The 18,836-nt window shown below is 51.5% G+C and overlaps 1 protein-coding gene across 3 annotated transcripts in view; it reads right to left on the reverse strand.

Moving 5' to 3' along the window:
* The window catches only part of LOC138810355 (glutamate receptor ionotropic, kainate 4), a 301,458-nt gene that overhangs the window by 77,160 nt on the left and 205,462 nt on the right, over window positions 1-18,836 (reverse strand). For all 3 annotated transcript variants that reach the window (XM_069997405.1, XM_069997403.1, XM_069997414.1), the window contains one exon: window positions 3,354-3,515. In XM_069997405.1, coding sequence (XP_069853506.1) covers window positions 3,354-3,515 — 162 coding nt within the window. The remainder of the gene's footprint in view (window positions 1-3,353; window positions 3,516-18,836) is intronic.

Here is an 18,836-nt window from a genome sequence, read left to right on the forward strand (position 1 = left end):
CAAACTGAGACAGCAACAAAGTCATTCAGCAATACACTTTTTACGGGGCCACTGCTGGGTATATGATCCGTGGTTGACCAAAGCATCTTAATGTGGTTCATGACTGGGATTTTACTTTCTTACCTTCTAGAAAACTTCCCCTGGCCTCTGCAGCCATAGGAACCTTCTAGAAAACCTGACCCATCGGAGCAGCACAACTCTAGGGACTCCTTTCCTAGATGAGAACATGCAGCAGGCTTCCTCAAAGGACAGAGACCCTGCCTGATGGATCCCCATCTGTTAGCTCATCTGGTAGTCACACATTCGGGATCTTTGCATATTCCTCTTTAAAGGGTGGATCACATTTCTGCACTCTCCGACCGATTATCTACCTTACTTTGGCCAAGCAAATGAGGTGAAAGAAGTCATAGTATGCCTGTCATGGGGCCTAGGACTGAGCAGTCTTGTGTTTCTGGTTTCTCTGCTGGGACAGCACTAGGCTCTAGATAGCATGTTGCTCTAGAGAGGGGGGAGGTACAGGGAACAGAGCGGTCCAGGCAGGCCCAGCCTAAACAAGACAACCTTATTTGTTGCGTGACCTTAATCCTTAGCAGACTCTCAGACACATGAGCAAAATTAATGGGCCCTGTGTGCTAGTGAGATTTGTGAATGTTATTTATGTAGCATTCATGCAGCAAAAGCGGTCTGATATATTCACTAATGCCTAGTCTAGCATCTGGTGTATAGATTGTCACATAAAGTTACTCAGTGAATAATGGAGAGTTGAAGACTGGATCTTATCCCCATCCTATTTTCATGGTCATTCTTCGAGGGTGGTCAAGCATGCTCAGCCAAATGTTACAGATAAAGAATCTAAGACCTGGAAGCAGGAGGAGGAGACTCAGACTACATAAGATTGTATGACAAGAAACCTGTGAGGCCAGTGTTTGGACCTAGGCCTGGCGCCCCAACACTTGTTCTTTCCCACAAGTGACCACCACCTGTGTGAGCAGCTACGCCCTCTGCCAGGGTTGGTCCTTGAAAGGATTTCACTAGCACAGACGATGGGATCGTCCATGGCAGAGCAAAACCAAAATCACAACGAGAGGATGTTTAATTTCACCAGGCCAGGCGCCACATGTATAAAGTGCAGGGCGATGTTCTGCCCACAGCCTTCTAGGCCCAGCAGCGCCTCATTAGAATGTTGGAATGACCACCACAAGAACTCCTCGGCTGGCCCAGGAGAGCGGGCGTTCCTACGGGCGGCTGGCTCGGATCCTGCTCGTGACCCTGGCGTGAGGATGCCCCTCGCTGCCCAGCCATGTCAGGGGGGCCATCTACAGGATTCCAGCCCAGCTTCACGTCCTTCCTGAGGACTATCACCTGTCCCAGGTGTAGAACAGCTTGCTGCAGGCACTCTGTTCACCTTTCCCAGCCTACTTCTCTGGATCAAAGATTCCCCGTGTTTCCCAGAGCTCTGTCCCCACTTCCCCCTCTAAGAGTCCCATCAGGCTACACAGTCATAAGGACCTGGGGTTTGGTGAAAGGTTACTATGTCCATGGTCAGACCACTGGTCACCATGTTGCCCACTACCAAGTCAGAGCCCTTCGGTGCAGAAGTCTAGTGAAGGCCTTGCCTCCAGGCACATCTTATCAAAGGCTGGTATGGCCCATTAGAGAACTTGTTGCTCTAGGAGGAAACTCAAGTCCATTGCTGTCTCCTGGGCCTGACTCCTTCCCCTGAGTCCCCTATCTCCATCTGCTCATTCTTACCTACTCCTTAACTCCTTACAGTGCAGTGGGGCAAGCAGTGGTTGAAATGGCACCAGTGGTTACAAGTAAACATGGTGGAGCACATGGTACAGTCTGGGCTCGGACCCTGGGTTCTCTGGTCACTAGCTGCGAGACCTAGAGAGAATCACTTGACCTCTTTAGCTTCAGTTTCACTACCTGGAAGCCGGAGATGCTACGAGGGTCACCTCAGGAAGTCATGGGGGCAGCACAGATCCACCTCCTGTGTTGACATCACACAGGGTGTTTAAAACGGAGTGATATATGGATCCTGGGCAGGACAGGTCTACAAAGCCAGGCAACGCAGGCCCCTGAGAACATGCCTTTCAACACACTGAACAGAAAAGCTACTTGAGTTGCTTCACAGAGTAAAAATGGCTGACCAGTAAGTGCAAAATGGCCAAGGAAAAGGTTACATCCACTCCACACAGCCAGGGCAAACACATGGGTGTACTTGGACCTGGGTCGGGGGGCAGCCAAAAAGGAAGCTCCCTGGATGAGCCACTCAGAAAGAGCACTGGATGGGGGCCAACGAGTCTTGTTTTGCTCGGCAAAAGGTTCATCCCCACCCACCCACTGCCCCTATTCCCAGCCCATACTTCATTTTCATTGTCTGTGAGAAGGAGATCTACTCCAAATTGGCTTTTATTTAGTTAGGTCTGAGACTAGGACTTAACTCAGTACCTGCTGCTTTTGTTCAATGTTTCGTGTTCTACCAACTGAAAGGCCCTTTAATAGTGAGACTCTTGAATAACAAACTCAGGTACTTCTCAGTAATGGATCCTTGACATCACTACTGACAACTGGCTGCCTTCACACAGTTCTCTCACCACTGTCTTCATCATCATCATCATCGTCATCAAAATCATCATCATCACTATTTGGTAGTACTGGGTTTTTTTTTGTTGCTGTTGTTTTTGTTTTGGGTCTGGTTGTGGGGCCTGAACTCTGGGCCTGGGAGCTGTCCCTCAGCTCTTCAGCTCAAGGCTAGCGCTCTACCACTTGAGCCACAGCGCCACTTCCAGCCTTTTTTTCTTTTTGCTTATGTGGTGCTGGGGAATCGAACCCAGGGCCTCAGGCATGCAAGGCAAGCGCTCTACCACTGAGCCACCTTCCCAGCCCGGTAGTACTGGGTTTTGAACTCAGTGCCTTGCCCTTGCGAGACAGGCACTCTATCACTTGAGCTATTCTACCAGCCCTTTTTCTGTTGGTTCATTGCAGGAGAAGGTCTCGTTTTATGACCACGATCTGACCTGCATTTCCCCACGGATGAGCGGCAAGCACTGAGATTCCTCACCATTGGCTGAAATGGAATCTCACAAACGTTTCTGCCAGGGCTGGCTCTGAACTGTATTTCTCCAGATCTCTGCGGTGCCTTCATGACCCACCTCAGTGTGCTGGGTTCACTACTCTCAGATCTTCCTCCCCCAGCCCTGTATTTCCCAGCACATCTACATGTGCCCTTCCGAACTAGGACTTAAGAAGGAAAGGCCTGTTACCTAGCGGCCAGCCCACAGAGAGCATGTGGAGAGGCCCAGGGGCTCCAAGGAGGAGCTCTGGTGTGCGGGTGGGGGTGCACTTACCGCAGGCCCAGTGAAGGGCACATGGTCACAGTTCTCCTGCCAGGATTGGTTGAGGCTCTGGGAAAACTCTTGGAAGAAAGCATGGGATTGGTTGAAAATGGAAAATCCCAGGATGTTGACCCGATCATCCACGAGGCTGTCCATTCTCTGGAGTGAGAACTCCTGGAAAGACCCAGCGGTCAGAAATAGAGAACGCAGTTAGAGAGGAGGAATGGGTGAAGGGACCGCAGTAAAGTGTTGGGGCACCTGGGTCCAGTCCAATGCACACAGGTACTGTGTGGGACACCAGGGGTCCAGGAATGACAGCCAGCTGTTCCCCTGGGAGCTCTCAGTGTCAAGGTGTAGGGCTTAAGAACAGGAATCAGCAGAGCAGCCTGTCAGCAAGGCAGGTACAAGACACACTGGATGGAGAAGGCAGGAAACATGCGTGCGCATGGGGCCTGGTGGAGGCCAGACGTGTCTCTGGAGGCTGAACACCAGGGCTGTGACCTGATGCGTGTGGCAACATTTTCCTGGAAAAACGCCTTCCTCCGTGGCTCAGGCCATCTTTCTCGGCCTCACATCCGCCACGTGTTCCTTCTAAGTGACAGATGGCAGGTGCCTCGGGCTTGCTTCCTGGCACGGTGGAGACACAGGTCTCCTTCAGGCAGCCTTCTTTTCTGAAGACTTTGTTCCTCTAGGCCTGGCATCTCCAGTGCCTCCTCGCTCCCATCTCCCCTGCCCAGCGCCTGGCCTCTCATCGGCTTTGCCTGGCACGCTGGACTTACAAAGACTCCTTTGGAGCCACCGACCCCTGACGGCGTGGAGTTGGACGGGGATGAAGTGTATTTTGGATTCTGTCATACTCCCATTAGGGGAACCTGGATGTGCCAGAGAACGTATTGATTCTTAGGCTGATATGATGCCCTGTCTCTCTCACAGGACAGCTGCCCACGCACTGTGGGCTACTAGCAGGCACGAGGGGCCAGATGGCTAATGAGAAGAAACCCAGTTGGCAAGGCACAGAGCCAGGCTGCTGTGGAGAAACCAAGGGGCCTCGCTGCCCATGGATGGTGGGAAGTGGAAAACATCTTTGCAGTGTGGGCAGGCTCACGGCCTCATGTTTGTGCTCATCCCACAGCCTGACGCACAGCCTGATGGACAGCAGCCCGTGGCAGTGAAGCCCCGATGTCTGGCAGGTCCAGACCCGCTAGAAGACAGGCTGAGCGGATAAGGGCCTTCTCAGCTGGACGTGAGACCTTAAGCAAGGTCTTTAACCTTACGGGGCTTCATTTTGCTAAACGGAAGCAGTAACACTAGCAACCTCCTGTGTGGTTTCAAAGAACAAGGAAGAGCGACACAAGGGCTCATCCTCTCTGGTGAGTGAGAAGGAATCCAGTCTATGACTGTGACTGGAGTATTCCTGCGAGACCTAGGCAGCACCTGCCCTCTCTCTCTGCTCTAGTTCCACTTGTCTTAGAAACCCGAGTTTGGGAGGTACTTCCTTCAGTGTGTGTTCTGGCAGAGTGAGGATGAATGCGGTAATCGACGGCACCTAGAGACGGTCTGTCCAGAAGTCAGCCAGTCTGTCTTCCTGTCTTTGAATTCCTGCCTTCTTATCCCTCAACTCTATGCTACTTTCAAAGGCTGCTTTAGATGAAAAGGCGTCCAGAGGCTTCCTCTGCGGTTCATTCTATTTATGACGGCCCATGAGAGGGCCTGCAGAAGGTCGGGAAAGGGGACGGTGCTTTCTTTCACTGCAATTGCCCGGGACATTCTGGGATTCTACTCTCCAAGCATTCTTACAGCGAGGAAATTCTTTACGTCTAAACTTAGGCTCTCCTGCTGCCTGCTGAAGTCTATTTTCTAAAAGAATATGAGGAACATCTACCCAGCATCGACTATGTATAGTAAAAACCTTCTCAGCCAGCGCTTCTCACAGTGTGTGCCTCAAAACTTCCTCCGAGATGCAACTTTCGTGAAAACACAGCTCCATTCTCAAATAAGGTTAGGAGCCATTTGCATACTGTATTTTTTTTTCCTTTTCAAGACTCATCTCCACGCGCACATTAAAGGTTGAAAGGCTTCCTGCCGTGAAGCAGCGTGTTTAAGTTTTACTTAATCTCGGACTTCCCAAATCTATTGAACCTGGAATAGAGTTTGCCCTCCCCCACCTCCCCAGACCAAACTCTTGAGTGTTGTACAGTAGTAGCACTGTAGATACCAAGCATGAGGTCCTGAGTTCAAACACCAGTACCACAAAAAGAGTGTGTGTATCCGTACATGCTTGTGCACAGTGTTGTATAAGGACCTCGTGACTAGAGCTGAAGGCCAGGTCCTAGCCACGTGTGACTACAGGGTGTGGTTACCCTGGAATGAAGGAATGCATCCTGGGTAACAGCCTGAAGACCATGCGACCCATCACCACAGCCATGCACCTCAGCCCAGCGTCGAAGGTGTGATGCTTCCAAAGCCCTGATTTACAGACAGGCACTGATCAGCTACAGGGATCTTTGGGCAGATCTGTTTTCCCATTGGGGCAGGAGACAGAGACCAGCAGGGAGAAGAGAGCTGAGCTGGCACTGGCCCCAGAGAGGTGGTGGTGCTGGAGGGAGAAGAGAGGAAGAGAAAGACTTGGACAAGGGGCGGCCACCACGGCTGTGAGAGGGGCAGCCGGGCCTCAGCCACACACTGTCCAAACATCATGAGACGCACAGTGCGGGAGCCAGGTGTTGAGGTGAGTGGATGGGAAGGTACGCTCTCTGACCTATTGGTCCCAGATGAGTGTCTGTGCCGGACAGGGGTCAGCCAGGGAAGAGGGGTCTGCTTGAGAAGCGGGGAGCTGGGTTAGTCAGCCAAGTCGTCAAACCTTTTGGGGCAGGTCAAGATGGGTTGAATACTGCTTGAAGTCTAAGCGCATTTAACAATCCCTCCTCTGGCTGACTTCAAGGAGGAAAGCAAAACACCAAGGCCCAGGCCCAGCCAGTGTCCGTGAGCTCATCAGTCTGACCCGAGCTACAGGAAAAGTGGCACCCTGGTCTGCTCTTCCTGCCCACTTGCCCCTTCTTATCTGTATTCCAGACCTAGGAAGCACACTGCTTTTCTCCTAGACATCCACACTAGAAACATCACAGGCAGCCCAGCTGCCATCTCTTCAAACTCTGCACCCAGTCAATTGCCTATCACTCAGATCCCTTCCTCCCTTCCCACCCGCCCTTCCTCATCTCCCCTGTGTGGTGATCGGTGATCGTGCCTCTGTCCTTGGGACTTGGGGCCACTACCTTGCTGATGACCGTGCTGACGGTTCTTACTGGCACTCTGCAGGGAGATGATTTCATCAAGGAACAGCAGCGTGTATCAGAAAAAATACAGGGGATAAGATGGTCCTGGGCTCACAGCCTGTCTGAGCCACGTCTGCATTAGGTAATCTGGGGCAGGGCTCTGACTGAAACTCATTTCCAACAGGATCTACCTCGCAGGGCAATGGACGGAAATCAAAAGGTGTGTCTGACACCCAGAGGGGCCTCATGACATGGAGCTCTCCTCTCTCCACGTCCAGTCCCACCACCCACAGCAGGTGTTGGTTGAGAGGGCAAGCAGTCCTTCTGTCCTCCCCTTTCCTGGCTCCCAGGCCAAACCTGGGGAATATCCCGGCCCAAAGGCTTCTCCTCCCCCCTTCTCTTGCCCCTCCCCCTGGAAGAAACTATTCTTAGCTACTTGTCAAATAAGAAAAGTTTTGCCAAGTCATTATTAGGGGTTCATTGCTTGGTGAGGCTATTTGTGTCAAGACAAGAAGGCTGGAGTTCAAGGTCAGAGCTCCTAACCATCCATAACAATAACAACGCAAGGTGGCAATAACTTTACTGCACTGTACTTGGCACGGGACTGGGCTCCAGGCAGACCTCAGCACAGCTCACACACAATCTCCGTCCACCCTCCCAGCAGCCCAGGGGCCTGGGAGCCATGGGAGATGACCTTCCCGTTTTATAACTGCAGGGTGGAGACAGCACCGAGCCTCTCCCAAGGTCGCCACGGCTAGCGGAAAGGGGCTCTGGATCCAAATCCAGACCCGTCGACTTGAAAAACCAATGCTCTATGCTTGGCTTCCATTTATCCTTCACTGGATTCAAACGTAGGATGAGTACACTGGGACTCATAATACTTATTTTTGTTTAAAAAATAAAAATAAATAAAATAGAGCAGTAATCCATCCTAGGCCCGCGGTGAGATTCGGAGTTGACGGCGGAGGAAAGCTCTGTGCATTTTGGAAGCGGCACGCAGCCTCCCTGCGTTCTTAGTATTTTTAGAAGTTGCAATAAACCCACTCAAGGACTTCGTTCCTCCATGTGCTTTCAGGCCCCATTAACAGGCAATGGGGAAGAAGGGGCTCTGCCGTGAAGGTGGCCTCTTTCTGCTGCTGCTTCCGCTTCTGCATAAGGCCAGGAGCTCTGGCTGGCCCTAGGATCTCCCCAGCTCCCTTCTTCTTTGGGGGCTACAAGCAGCCTCCCAAGAGAATCATCTGACAGGTCTATGACCTATGGAACCTTCCCGCAAATGAGTCACCTGGACCAGCTGTGCTGTGAGCGTCCTTGCTTCACTTCAGAGCTGGCTCTATAGCTCAGTTAGTTACGCCTGAAATACCAGCTACTCAGGAGGCAGAAGGGAGAGGAACAAGGTCCCAGGCCTGCCTGGGCAAAAGCACGAGACCCTATCTATCTGGAGAACTCCGGAGCTAGCGGTCTCACTTGCCTTCTTCCCTCAAGGATGGCACTCTACCACTTGAACCACACCTTCACTAGCAGTGCTTGCCTAAAGATCTCTCGGACTTTTCTGCCGAGCTGGATTTGAACTATGATCCTTAAGATCTTAGCTTCTTGAGTAACTAGGATTACAGGAGTGAGCACCAGCGCCCAGCTACGCTCTCTTAGTAGACATGTGTCCTGCTCTGTCAGTGCCTTAACATTGGGATTCTAGCAGTCCCCTGTATCTCTGCTGCTTACACAGGCCTCAGCCTTTGGTCCTCTGTTCCATGCTCCATCTCTGGCCTCTAAACTACCCCAACTGCAAACATCACTTTTGAGCAGAGCTCATCTGTTCCCATTCCATACCCAGCTCTGAGGCACACTGCTATTCTCTTTGGATTTTCCAGGCCACACCCAGACAGGACACATTTTATTCACAGAAGAAAGAATTAAGGTTCCTAGGAGCTAAGCATCTTACCCCGAAGACAGAGGTATAGGATTAAGATCCCAGTATCAGACATGGAAGGATCTGACTGTGTCCCACGCCCCCTGCTGTGTGCCCGGCACTGGGTAAGGCCCCCTCAGAGACGGTGTGTTGCGCATCTCCTCACCGAGGTTCCCCGTGACTGACAGCTTAAAATGTTCTAACCCCAGGAGTCCTGAGAACATCAATGACTCCCGTTTCTTAACCTACCATTATGAAGTAGGAGTACTGGAAGAAATCTTAAGGATTATATTACTACTCCATTTGAACTCCTTTTCTTCCCACCTGTGAATGTCACCACTACCCATTGTCAAGAATTTGGATCACATTTACTTCTTCCATCCCTTCACCATCCACATCTCATCCATGTACGGCTGCACTCATTCATTGTATTGAGAATATTCTCTCTCTCTCTCTTTCTCCCCCCTCCCCCACCTCACTGTGGTTCAAACTCAGCCTGATGCTTGCTAGGCATGCAGTTTACCACTTGTGCCACATACCTAACTATTTTTGCTTTCTTTTATTGTCCAGGCAGGCCTGGCACCAGGATTTACCTCCTGAGTAGCTGGTCTTTCAGGCAGAAGCCAACATTCCCAGCTTACTTTTGAGTTAGGATCTTACTAAGTTCTTGGCCTAAGCAGACCTTGAATCATGATCATCTTATCTCTGTCTTGCAAGTGGCTAGGATTACAGCTGTGGGCCACCGCACCTAGCCAACATCTTCATTCTTTTGCATTTCCTGACTCCATCCTTGCCCTCCTCCCCCATCACCTCAAGCCCCGTTCTCATCATGACTAGCTTATTTCTGGACACAGGGTGGATGAATTGGTTTCCCTTTCTCTAGTCTGGCAATTCAACAATTTCCTCCACCGTGCTATGGCCGGAGAAATGTTTCTAAACTCTAAATATGATCGTAAACTTCCAGTGATGCCCAACTCAATCCTCCTGGTTGTCCACAGGATGAGAACAAACTCCTCAGCTAGACATCAAGTCTTTTCATGACCCCTGTCTGCCTCTCCGCGCTCCCGCTCCAGCCTCCTCTGCCACCTCAGCCAGGCAGAATTGAGCCTCCACTGCACCTCCATGACCACTTGTCTTTTCTTGGAGCTTTCTACCATGCAGGCTTGTCACAAGCCACCACTCCAAGACCGGATGCCAGTCGAAGCAAATGCATTTGCATTATATCAGCATCTGCTTTGGTGTGTTGCTCACAGAGAGAAGTCAATGATGTTGACTGAATGAATTTCGGAAGGGGTCCTCTGTCAGAATGCCCCCCACCCCATCTCACACAGGCATCCTGGCCTTTAAGATGCCCCCAGGTTCTCCTCTCCAGATGTGATCCGTTCCTGAGCCACCCGAAGCCCAGAATTTCCTGGGCACCTCTGCGTCCTCTCCTCCCCCCCAGAGTTCACCTAACGGTGGTACCTGTCAGTCTATTTATCTGCATCAAAGCCTATGCTCTCTGCAGGCTGAAGATTGCTTTTTGTGTAATAGGTCTTTGAAGACAGTAGCAGCTGCGAGGCTAATTCATACCTGTCAGTAAGTTCTATTTAATGGGAGATTTGGTTCTAAACCTCCCAGCTCCTGGCTCTCCTGAATTCTTCTCCCGGCATGCTTCCTATTCATTCATTCCCGTGACCTGAACGTGCATATCTATTCTTCCCAGGAACTCTGTCCTTTCTCTGCTTTTCTTGCCCCATGTGAGTCCACAAACAAGACTTCAAAGGCAGAGCATATTCTATCTGGCTGGCTGCTCGGTCCCTGGCATCATACCTGGTGCCGGTGCTTAGCAAGGGCTCAAGGTACATACATTAAGCGACTTAATGATCTCCCGCCATCACCCGCCAGGGTGGACCCATCTCTGCAAAGACTATATTCAGACCCTGGCTCCTGAGGAGGACTCAGGCCCAATGGAACCCCTCCCACCACCTCTGCAGCGGCTGTGACTCTTCATCTTGCATTTAGCAGACTGTTCTGTGTCTCTGGGCACTAAACAAGTAGCTGTTAACTATGCCATCGACGGTGCAACTGAAATCTCCATGAGTGAAACTGGCATGAAAAATGGTAGACACTTTGTGCCCCTCCCATCTCTCAGGCTAGGGAGAGTGAGCACTTTCCTGCAGGTATGCTTGGTCCATCAGGTGTTGATTCATTACCCCGGTGGTCCTCTGCCCTCGGGACCCACTGGCAGGACTCTGACCTACACCCCAGAGGGCAAGTCTGTCCTTTCCCAGTCCCAATGCATTAGAGATGCCCGAGGCACCTGACATCTCCCAGGGGAACAGGAGTCATTTAGGAGCCATGAGAGACTGTCCACCCGTGACCTCTGCCTCCTTCTTGGCTTTGCCCGCTCCATCTCTCAGAAGGCTCTCTGGGCTCTCAGATGGGCTCCCATAGCAGGAAGCTGGCTTCACCCATTGACATTCCTTGATTGTTCCTGGCTTCTCTGACTCATCCCTTCACTCACTCAATATATCTGTGTCCCTGCAGAGCACAAGAAACTCGATGATGGGCAGGTCCTGTCCTCAAGGTGCTTATTTGGTGGGAGCCCTGGAGCGTACTAAGCAAAAGGCACCAGATGCACATCAGAAGTGGCTCCTGCTGTCAGAATTGCTGAGCTGTAAGCAGCGAGCTGAATGACGGGCCAGAGGGAGCCAGGTAAAGGGGGAGGGGCGGTGGTAGACACAAGCAGAAGCCTGTGGAGATCCCCACAGAGAGGAGGTAAGACACATTCCAGTACTGCAAGTGGCTCATTCTAGCTGGGGCGATAGAGAAGGAGGCTGCAAAAAGCCAAGAGGCAAGTTCCTCCGAGGCTATGCATAAATGGTCAGCTTGGGTTTTATCCTCAGGGCCACGGAGAGTCCCGGGAGATTCCTAAGCGAGAGAGCAATGCGATCATCAGAAACGCTTTTATCTTCCAACCAAGGTAGACGGCCCAGCTCTGGGATCCATTGGGTGAGGTACAGCGGGGTTTCCTGAGGGTCAGCAGTGTGGGCTTACCACTGGGCTGTGACTGGAGCTGTCCTCACGGGGGAGTCGGGGCTGGGGGAGCCCCGATGGCGACTAACTGAGCTGTGGATGACTCTGGCGCTGAGTACAGCCGCACGCTGGAGAAGCTGGATTGCTTCGTAATAACAGCACTTGCTACTCCTAATGGTGCTTGTAACACAATAGCACTTATAATGTAATAATAATAATAATAATATGATTTGCCATAATGTCTTTTGTTCTCATTCTCCCTATGCTTCCTAAACATTCATTAAATCCCAAATGCTCCTCTCTGCAGGGCCCCCATTCCTCAGGGTGCAGTACACCCCGGTGTAGTCGCTGAGGACCCCCATTTCTCCCTTTACTCTTCCCCAAGGGCTCAGTTTATAGATTCCCAGTGGGGGCCACTGATCTTGGTATGTTACCTGGAGATTTCTCTCCAATGCCTTCTTCTCGGCTCTCTGGTGACACCTCTCTTTGTCTACCCTTTCCCCAGGTTGGTAGAGGGGAAAGGACGAGAAATAAACAAGTTTACACAGGTGGCAAGTTGGATGGATGTGATTCTAATGTGATTCTAAAACCTAAAGGGTGTGTGTGCATATGCGTTTCACTCCCGTGATCAGATTCTGCCATGTGGTACATTCGACTTTAAAGATTATCCTGGCAGGTCTGTCCTAAGCCCACAAGTCCTTTAAAAGTGGAGCTCACATGGCTGGTTGCTGGACAGGATGTCGGGGAGCTGTGGGGAGTGGAGAGACAGCAGCACTGCAGGGGGGGGCCACCGTTGAAGTGCCGGAGCAGACAGAGCAGACGTGACTCTCAAGATGCTGAGAGTGGCCTCTCCAGGCAAAAGCCAGCCAGAATCCAGAGACGTCGGCCCTACAGCCTCGACAAAATGAGGAGACGAGTCGGAGCTACAGATGCGAACACAGACAGTGCCCCCCTGATTTCAGCCGAGCAGAGCCCACTCATGCCGAGCAGAATTACGACCTTCAGAACTTGGAGCTAATAAATGCTGCCGTGTAAAGCTGTGAGCGTCCTGGTAATTTGTTAGAGAGCAATAGAAAATGAATGCAACACAGAAAGCTGTAAAGATGGGTTTGATAAGGGCAAGATGTGGGCTGGGAAAAGGCAAATTTTCTCATTTACCACGTGGTTGTAGAACCTTCCACAAAGCTCACAAACTTCTCTGAACTCCCCCTCTCTTGCTTTGTAGAGCTGAGATGAGGATTATGTTGAAGATGAAAGATTTTTGAGTTACAGGTGCTGGAACTAGGAGCAGCTATGGTTGACATGCGTCCACTTTTACTAAAGGATTCTCTTGACTGTGGACAACTGCCAACTCTTCTAAATCAGAGGCAGGAAAGGCCCTGGCATGTCTGGATGAATTAATGAGACTTCTGAATCTTTAACGACTTTGTGACAGAGGTCAAGGCCAGCTCCCTCTTCCCCAAAGCTCTATCAGACAGAAGGCCTGGGCAGAGGAGATGTTTCCATTATGTTTCCAGAGATACCATGCCAGGGCACTCCCCAGAGCCTGCTTCCTAGTTCAATTTGATTTATTTCCCACATACAGCCTGATGCACTCTGTCACCAACACACACGGGCGTGCCCGTGTGTATGCATGCATGCACACATGCACATGTGCACGTAGGTGTTTGCATGCACTGTGCACCAGGACAAATACAAGAAGGAAGTTCCAACTTCCATTAAATGGATGATACCCAGATATCTCAAACTTGACCCTGGGAGCCACATGGGAGTTTTCCTCACTGTCGTGATGTTGGTCAAATGTCACCGAAGAGCTTGTTTGATAACTGGTTTCTATGATGCACAGCTGTTCTGTCCCCTCTGCCCTGGGCCTCCACACCCTGTTGAAGTCTTCCTGACTTGTGACGTTGAGGGTGGAGGCTCTGCAGGCCTGGGAAGGGATCACTGACACCATGTGTCACTTACCCCTTCCCCCCCAATCACTGACATCATGGGTCATTCCCCTCCCCCCCTCGCCAGCTCGTCAGTGTCCTCACACATGGATTCTTGCTGCTATGGGTAGAGAGCAGGTTGGGGAATGCGCTCAATGGCTCAGACATGACCGATCTTGGAAGTTCTCCCAGGCTGGGAGAGGTAGACTTGGCCAGGGAAGGCCTCAGTACGGAGGCCTTTTTCCTCTCCTCTCTGTCCCACAGGACTCGGTGAGGATCTACATTCCTGACAGCAGAGGAAGGCAAGTGCCTCATTCAAATATCCCCTGTTTCGAAGCCCATCCCGGGAACTATAGAGTAAGGACAGGGAATATTTCAGAAGTTCTGGGGAGCGAGCGGCCCTCTGTGAAGGGTCAGCAATAAGACAGGCGGACGGAGTGATGGCCCAGGTCCCCTAGCGCTGCAGTGAATACATGACACCTTCAAGCTGGGTAGCCCTTGCCTGGCATCCTCTGTCACAGTGGCCCACCTCCGGGAGGGAGTTCCTCCTTTCTCAGGTCTGAGTTAGAACCCCCATGGTCACAGACAAGGGCAAATCCACAGTTGAAGACGTCCATGAAGGACACAGCAGACAGACAGCTGTCTGACCTGAACCTTCCTGCTTCAGACTCTGGCCCTGCCTCTCCTTCCCACCCCTGGCTCCAGCCAGGACAAGCAGCACAATGGAGTCTACCTACAGACACAATCCCATTCTCACCTCTAGGCCATCCCTTCAGAAAGAAAGGAGCCCTGGCTGGAAGCCTTCCTCCGAGCTCCACAGAAGCGCTGAATGTCCTGGGCCTGCACACCCAGCTCCGCTAGACAGAGACCTCTGGAGACAGGCCCTGTGGGCCCACATCGGGCCGGCCCTGTGTTCCCCAGCAGGCATTCAGCAGCCATTTGCTGAGTGAGTGGCCTTGATTACAGCATTTCCCACAGGGAAGCTGCTTCATCATGGCTGGCTTATCATTTTGATCATACTATAACTCAGGCTCAGGAACTTCATGCAAAGGCAAAATACACAGCCCAGCCAACACCTCCCGAACTTCCTCCTCCTCTCCCTGCTCACTGCTTCTGAATGCACCATTTTCCAAGCACCCAGTTTATAAAACGCATCCAGAGGGAGAAGGCTCAGAGCATGTAGCTCTGAGCACAGCATCTCCAGGAAGTCCAGTGCAGGGGGGCGGGGGGGTCACAGCTTCCCCATCTCTCCCACCTGTTACCGCAGGACTGTCACCTATTGTGACTTACATTAGGGGCAGGCAGGACCTTCCCAGCTTAGACAGACACGTGTGTGGAGGGGGGTGGCGGGTTGGGGGGCAGGGAGGAGCATTTCCTTCATTACTCTAATCCTTGTTGCACTAAAAATGTATTTATTCCCCAAAGCATGTTGTGGTAGGCAGAGGGGTTCTCTGACAAAACTGAAATAAAGCTGAAATATGTGGGCATGCATCTTAGTAATTTTTATCATAAACTACACTGTAGAATCAATTGTTCTGCTACTAGAAAGTTGTATGACTGGCGGTCCATAGCCTCTGGCTAGATCTGTGAGTGTTGTGAGTTTGCATGTGTGCATGTATGTGTGTGTGTGTGTGTGTGTGTGTGTGTGTGTGTATGTGTGTGTGTGTGTGTGTGTGTATGTGTGTGTACTAAGGGATATGTATAATAATATGTGTAGGGATCAAAGTATATTATTTCATTTTTAGTGAAAGTGTGAACAGTATGGAATAGGCTCAAATGTCCCAAGAACTCTGATTTAAGTAAGTGAGAGGCTAATTTTGAATTTTTTCTGATGGTACCTTTGGTGTTCTGGAAAGGTAAAGGCTTTAAATCAGAAAACCAAGGCCCCAGGACGGGAAGTAGGAAAAAGGAAAAGAAAATATTTATTTACTAGCAACCAACTGAGGAGTAGAAGGTGTCGTAGTTCTAATTCCAGACTTGACACCTGCACATCTCTGCACAGCAAGGCTCAGAATAAACCACAAGTTCCCTCTGGCGTGGGGCACTGGCTGGCTCTGGCTGGTTCTACAGATGCCTTGGTGTTAGCAGCGTTAACGTAACACTGCGACGAGGGTCATTCGACCCTGTGCACCTGTCCATGGAGATGGGGCAGGACTAATCACATGATGATCTTTAAAACCCCACAGGGAGAGACTGCACTGCAGACTCTGGGCCCAGACGGAGGAGGCTGTGGGCTGGGCAGGAAAGGACGCAGCTCCTGTGAGGGAGGTGCCCGGCACAAATGTCTTCGTTGATGTCTTCTTCCCTTCCACCTGCATGGTCCCTTAATGCGGACCCCGGGCCGCAGGCTTGGACATCACCCACACTCGGATCCCGACTGAAACAACCCCATGGCTCTGTAGACTCTGAACTCCAAATCTATCCAGGCCAGAATGGGAGGAAGGGCATCCGGGCCCCAGAGCTTTCTGGTTATTGTGTGGTTCTGAAAGTGCAGCGGCAGTGTGGGAAGAGGGGGCGGCCCAGGGCTCCCCAGCTGGGCTTCTTTGGGCTGCAGAGCTTTGTCTGCGTTGCAGAGCTTTGTCTGCACGAGCTGAACTCCTGTTCGCCATCACAAGGCACACTATCTCATCTGCCCAGCCCTCCCAGCCCAGGATGCTAGCACGTGAAGCAACGTTCCATTCATTTACTCGATAACTATGCATTTAGCATCTACTCTGCTCCCGTAGTCCCTAGGGGCTACAGTGGCTGGACACAGCACACTTGGTCTTCCTTTTATGAATCTCCAGGGTCTGAGGGAGGGGTCAGGTGAAAAGAATCCTCCCTGGAGAGGAAGGCTACAAAATGCAGAGCCCAGGGTGCTGCGTGGCTGTGGGCTAGCAGACTGGACCTGGCGGCCTGTCAGGGAGGCCTCTCTTGGGGAAGTGACATTTACACAGCATCTGAAAGATGATGAGGCTGGCTTGCCAAAGAAAGATGGAGAAGGGCGGGATGGTAGCGTCCTCGCCTCTTCCCAGACTCCATAGCTTCTTCTCCCTCCATCTGCCCCAGGTCCCCTTTCTGTAATAATTTTAGCAATTTCAATTACTTACAACTAATCTCTCTGATCAACCTATGGAAAAATAAATATAGGCTCAGGTCTGCTTGACAAGAAAATGAGCCCAGAAGAGGAAGATGGACTGCATCTATCCACTCCGCCCAATCACGGTGGAGAGAGGGCCGAGGGCCATCTATCACTGCTGGGCTCACCGCAGTTTGTGAATCCAAGGAGCTGCCTGGTGAACATAAAGTTCTTCCGTGGGCCACACGGGCCTCCAGCCAATAGGCCACACCTCCATCTCTGGGAAATATTCCCAGCACCAAAGCTTGGGAACTGGAATGCCCCTAATCACAGGGAAGACAAAGCCTGCCCCGGGCCGTAGAGACGTTCAGGCAGCCCCTAGTGAGCCTCTAACGTACAGATGAAGAATGGAAGCCCAGCAAGAAGATGGCATACACTGGCTAAGAGCTAACTGGCTGTGTTCGTGATCTGGCTCCTTATCTCAAGTACACGAGGGCTGTATGGACGTTGGCTTGCAGCTTCTGACACGGCAATGGCTCCTCTGCCAGAGCTGCTGTGAGGCTTTCATGAGAAAATCACCGTGGGACACTCACTGCAGGGCTTCTATAGGAGAAGGCGTTCCAAAAATATCAACTCTGGCTATGATGGCGTTAACGCTGTGCACGCAGGGCCAGGGCTTGAAGCCATGGCAGCGGCTCCACCATCAATCCAGCACCTTGGCCTCTAAGATGAGGCCTGCTGGGGAGGATGTGGGGGTAATGATCCTGGGGAAGGTGGTGATGGTCCTGGTGGTGATGGTGGTAGTGATCCGTGGTGGTAGTGGTGGTGGTGATGGTAGTAGTAGTGGTGGCGGTGCTGGGGGTTATCAGTGGTGGTGGTGCTGGGGATAGTGATGTGGTGGTGGCAGCATGCAGATACGCAAGTAGCACAAGCCAGTGCACAGGCAGCCCATCCCCCGGCTCCAGGGCCCAGTGATTTCCTACTTTTCCTCATCACCCTCAGACATCTTGACTTTTACCCTTCAATCTCCACTCTTCTCTCCAGCGAGCGACACGCTCCCTCGTGGGCACGCTGCCTATCTCTATCCTCCAACAATAGATTAGGGCGGTTTTATCTTTTCCATTAGGCAGTGATTGCAGCTCTCCCTGGCTTCATTAGTAGCTGGATAATCCCTCCAGATTTATTACTGCAAATGGAGCGCTCTCCTTTACCTCTTCAGACAGCACTGGCCATATCCGCTGTCCCTGTGGCAGGTGGGGTTTTGCCCCAGGGCCCTTAATTCATCATGTCCTCAATTGGGACTTCATCAGTCTGGCCGAGCAGCTTCCCCCAGTCAAACCCAGAGGCTAGCAGAGGCCAGAGACGAGAGACTGTCTTGCAGACGTGAAGTGGAACAAACCCAGCACGTCTCTAACAGTCCTGTGCATGCACAGGATGAGAGCTGTGCAGGCCCAGAGTCTTTGGTACAAGCAAGATGATGACCCCATAACCAAGTGCAAGCCCCCACTCCTAGGCTCTCTCCCTGGTGTCACCCACGGCCCAGGGCTGCTGTGGCCCCTCACCCTGCTGCCCCCACACAGACAGAGACAAACTTCTTCCACAGGGTCAGATGAACGGTGGCTGAAAGCTAGATTCGTGATGGGTCAGTGTGTCTCTTGGCACGGGTGATCACCCACCCGAATCCGGAGCCATCAGCCCGATGCGTTTGTGACAGGTGAACCAAGGAATCGGTGAGCAATCTGAGGTCTCATGTGTCAGGGGTGGGGGCGCACTGGTCAAATGCTCAGTAATCACCAATACAAACAAACCCTGCAATGGCGGATTTAGTCATACGTGATAACCCAACCATCTAATTCTGGTTAGTCTCTAGAAATAAACAAAACAGCCACGTAGGAGCCATTTCTACAGAGTATTACATACAAGACAGCAAGATGTACATCACTCATTATTTTTAACCCACAAGAAGCAGAAAAAGAATGGACCTTCTATTCAACACGTGTCGTGAGCTAATTTCTCTCCTCAGGCAGATACGACTAGTACCTGCTTACACGAGAGAGCTCCGAGGCTGAGGAGGGTTAAGGAACTGGCACAGAATCACACCGCCAGCAGCTACTCAAACCAGATTTTTAAGTCCTGTCTATCTAATGCCAAGGTTTGCTGTGCACTCCAGTACTCCGCAGTGATCTGGGAACCCGCAGCACTGTCGCAGCAGGTTTCAGAGATGGGCAACTTTTCACAGTGTCACAGGTACTCCAGAGTTTGAAAAACATGACACCTTGTTTTTAAAAATCTTGTTTGCTGGCATCTTCC

Source organism: Dipodomys merriami, unplaced genomic scaffold (assembly GCF_024711535.1).
Source record: "Dipodomys merriami isolate MVZ:Mamm:240054 unplaced genomic scaffold, mDipMer1.0.p SCAF_103, whole genome shotgun sequence".
NCBI classification, from domain to species: domain Eukaryota; kingdom Metazoa; phylum Chordata; class Mammalia; order Rodentia; family Heteromyidae; genus Dipodomys; species Dipodomys merriami.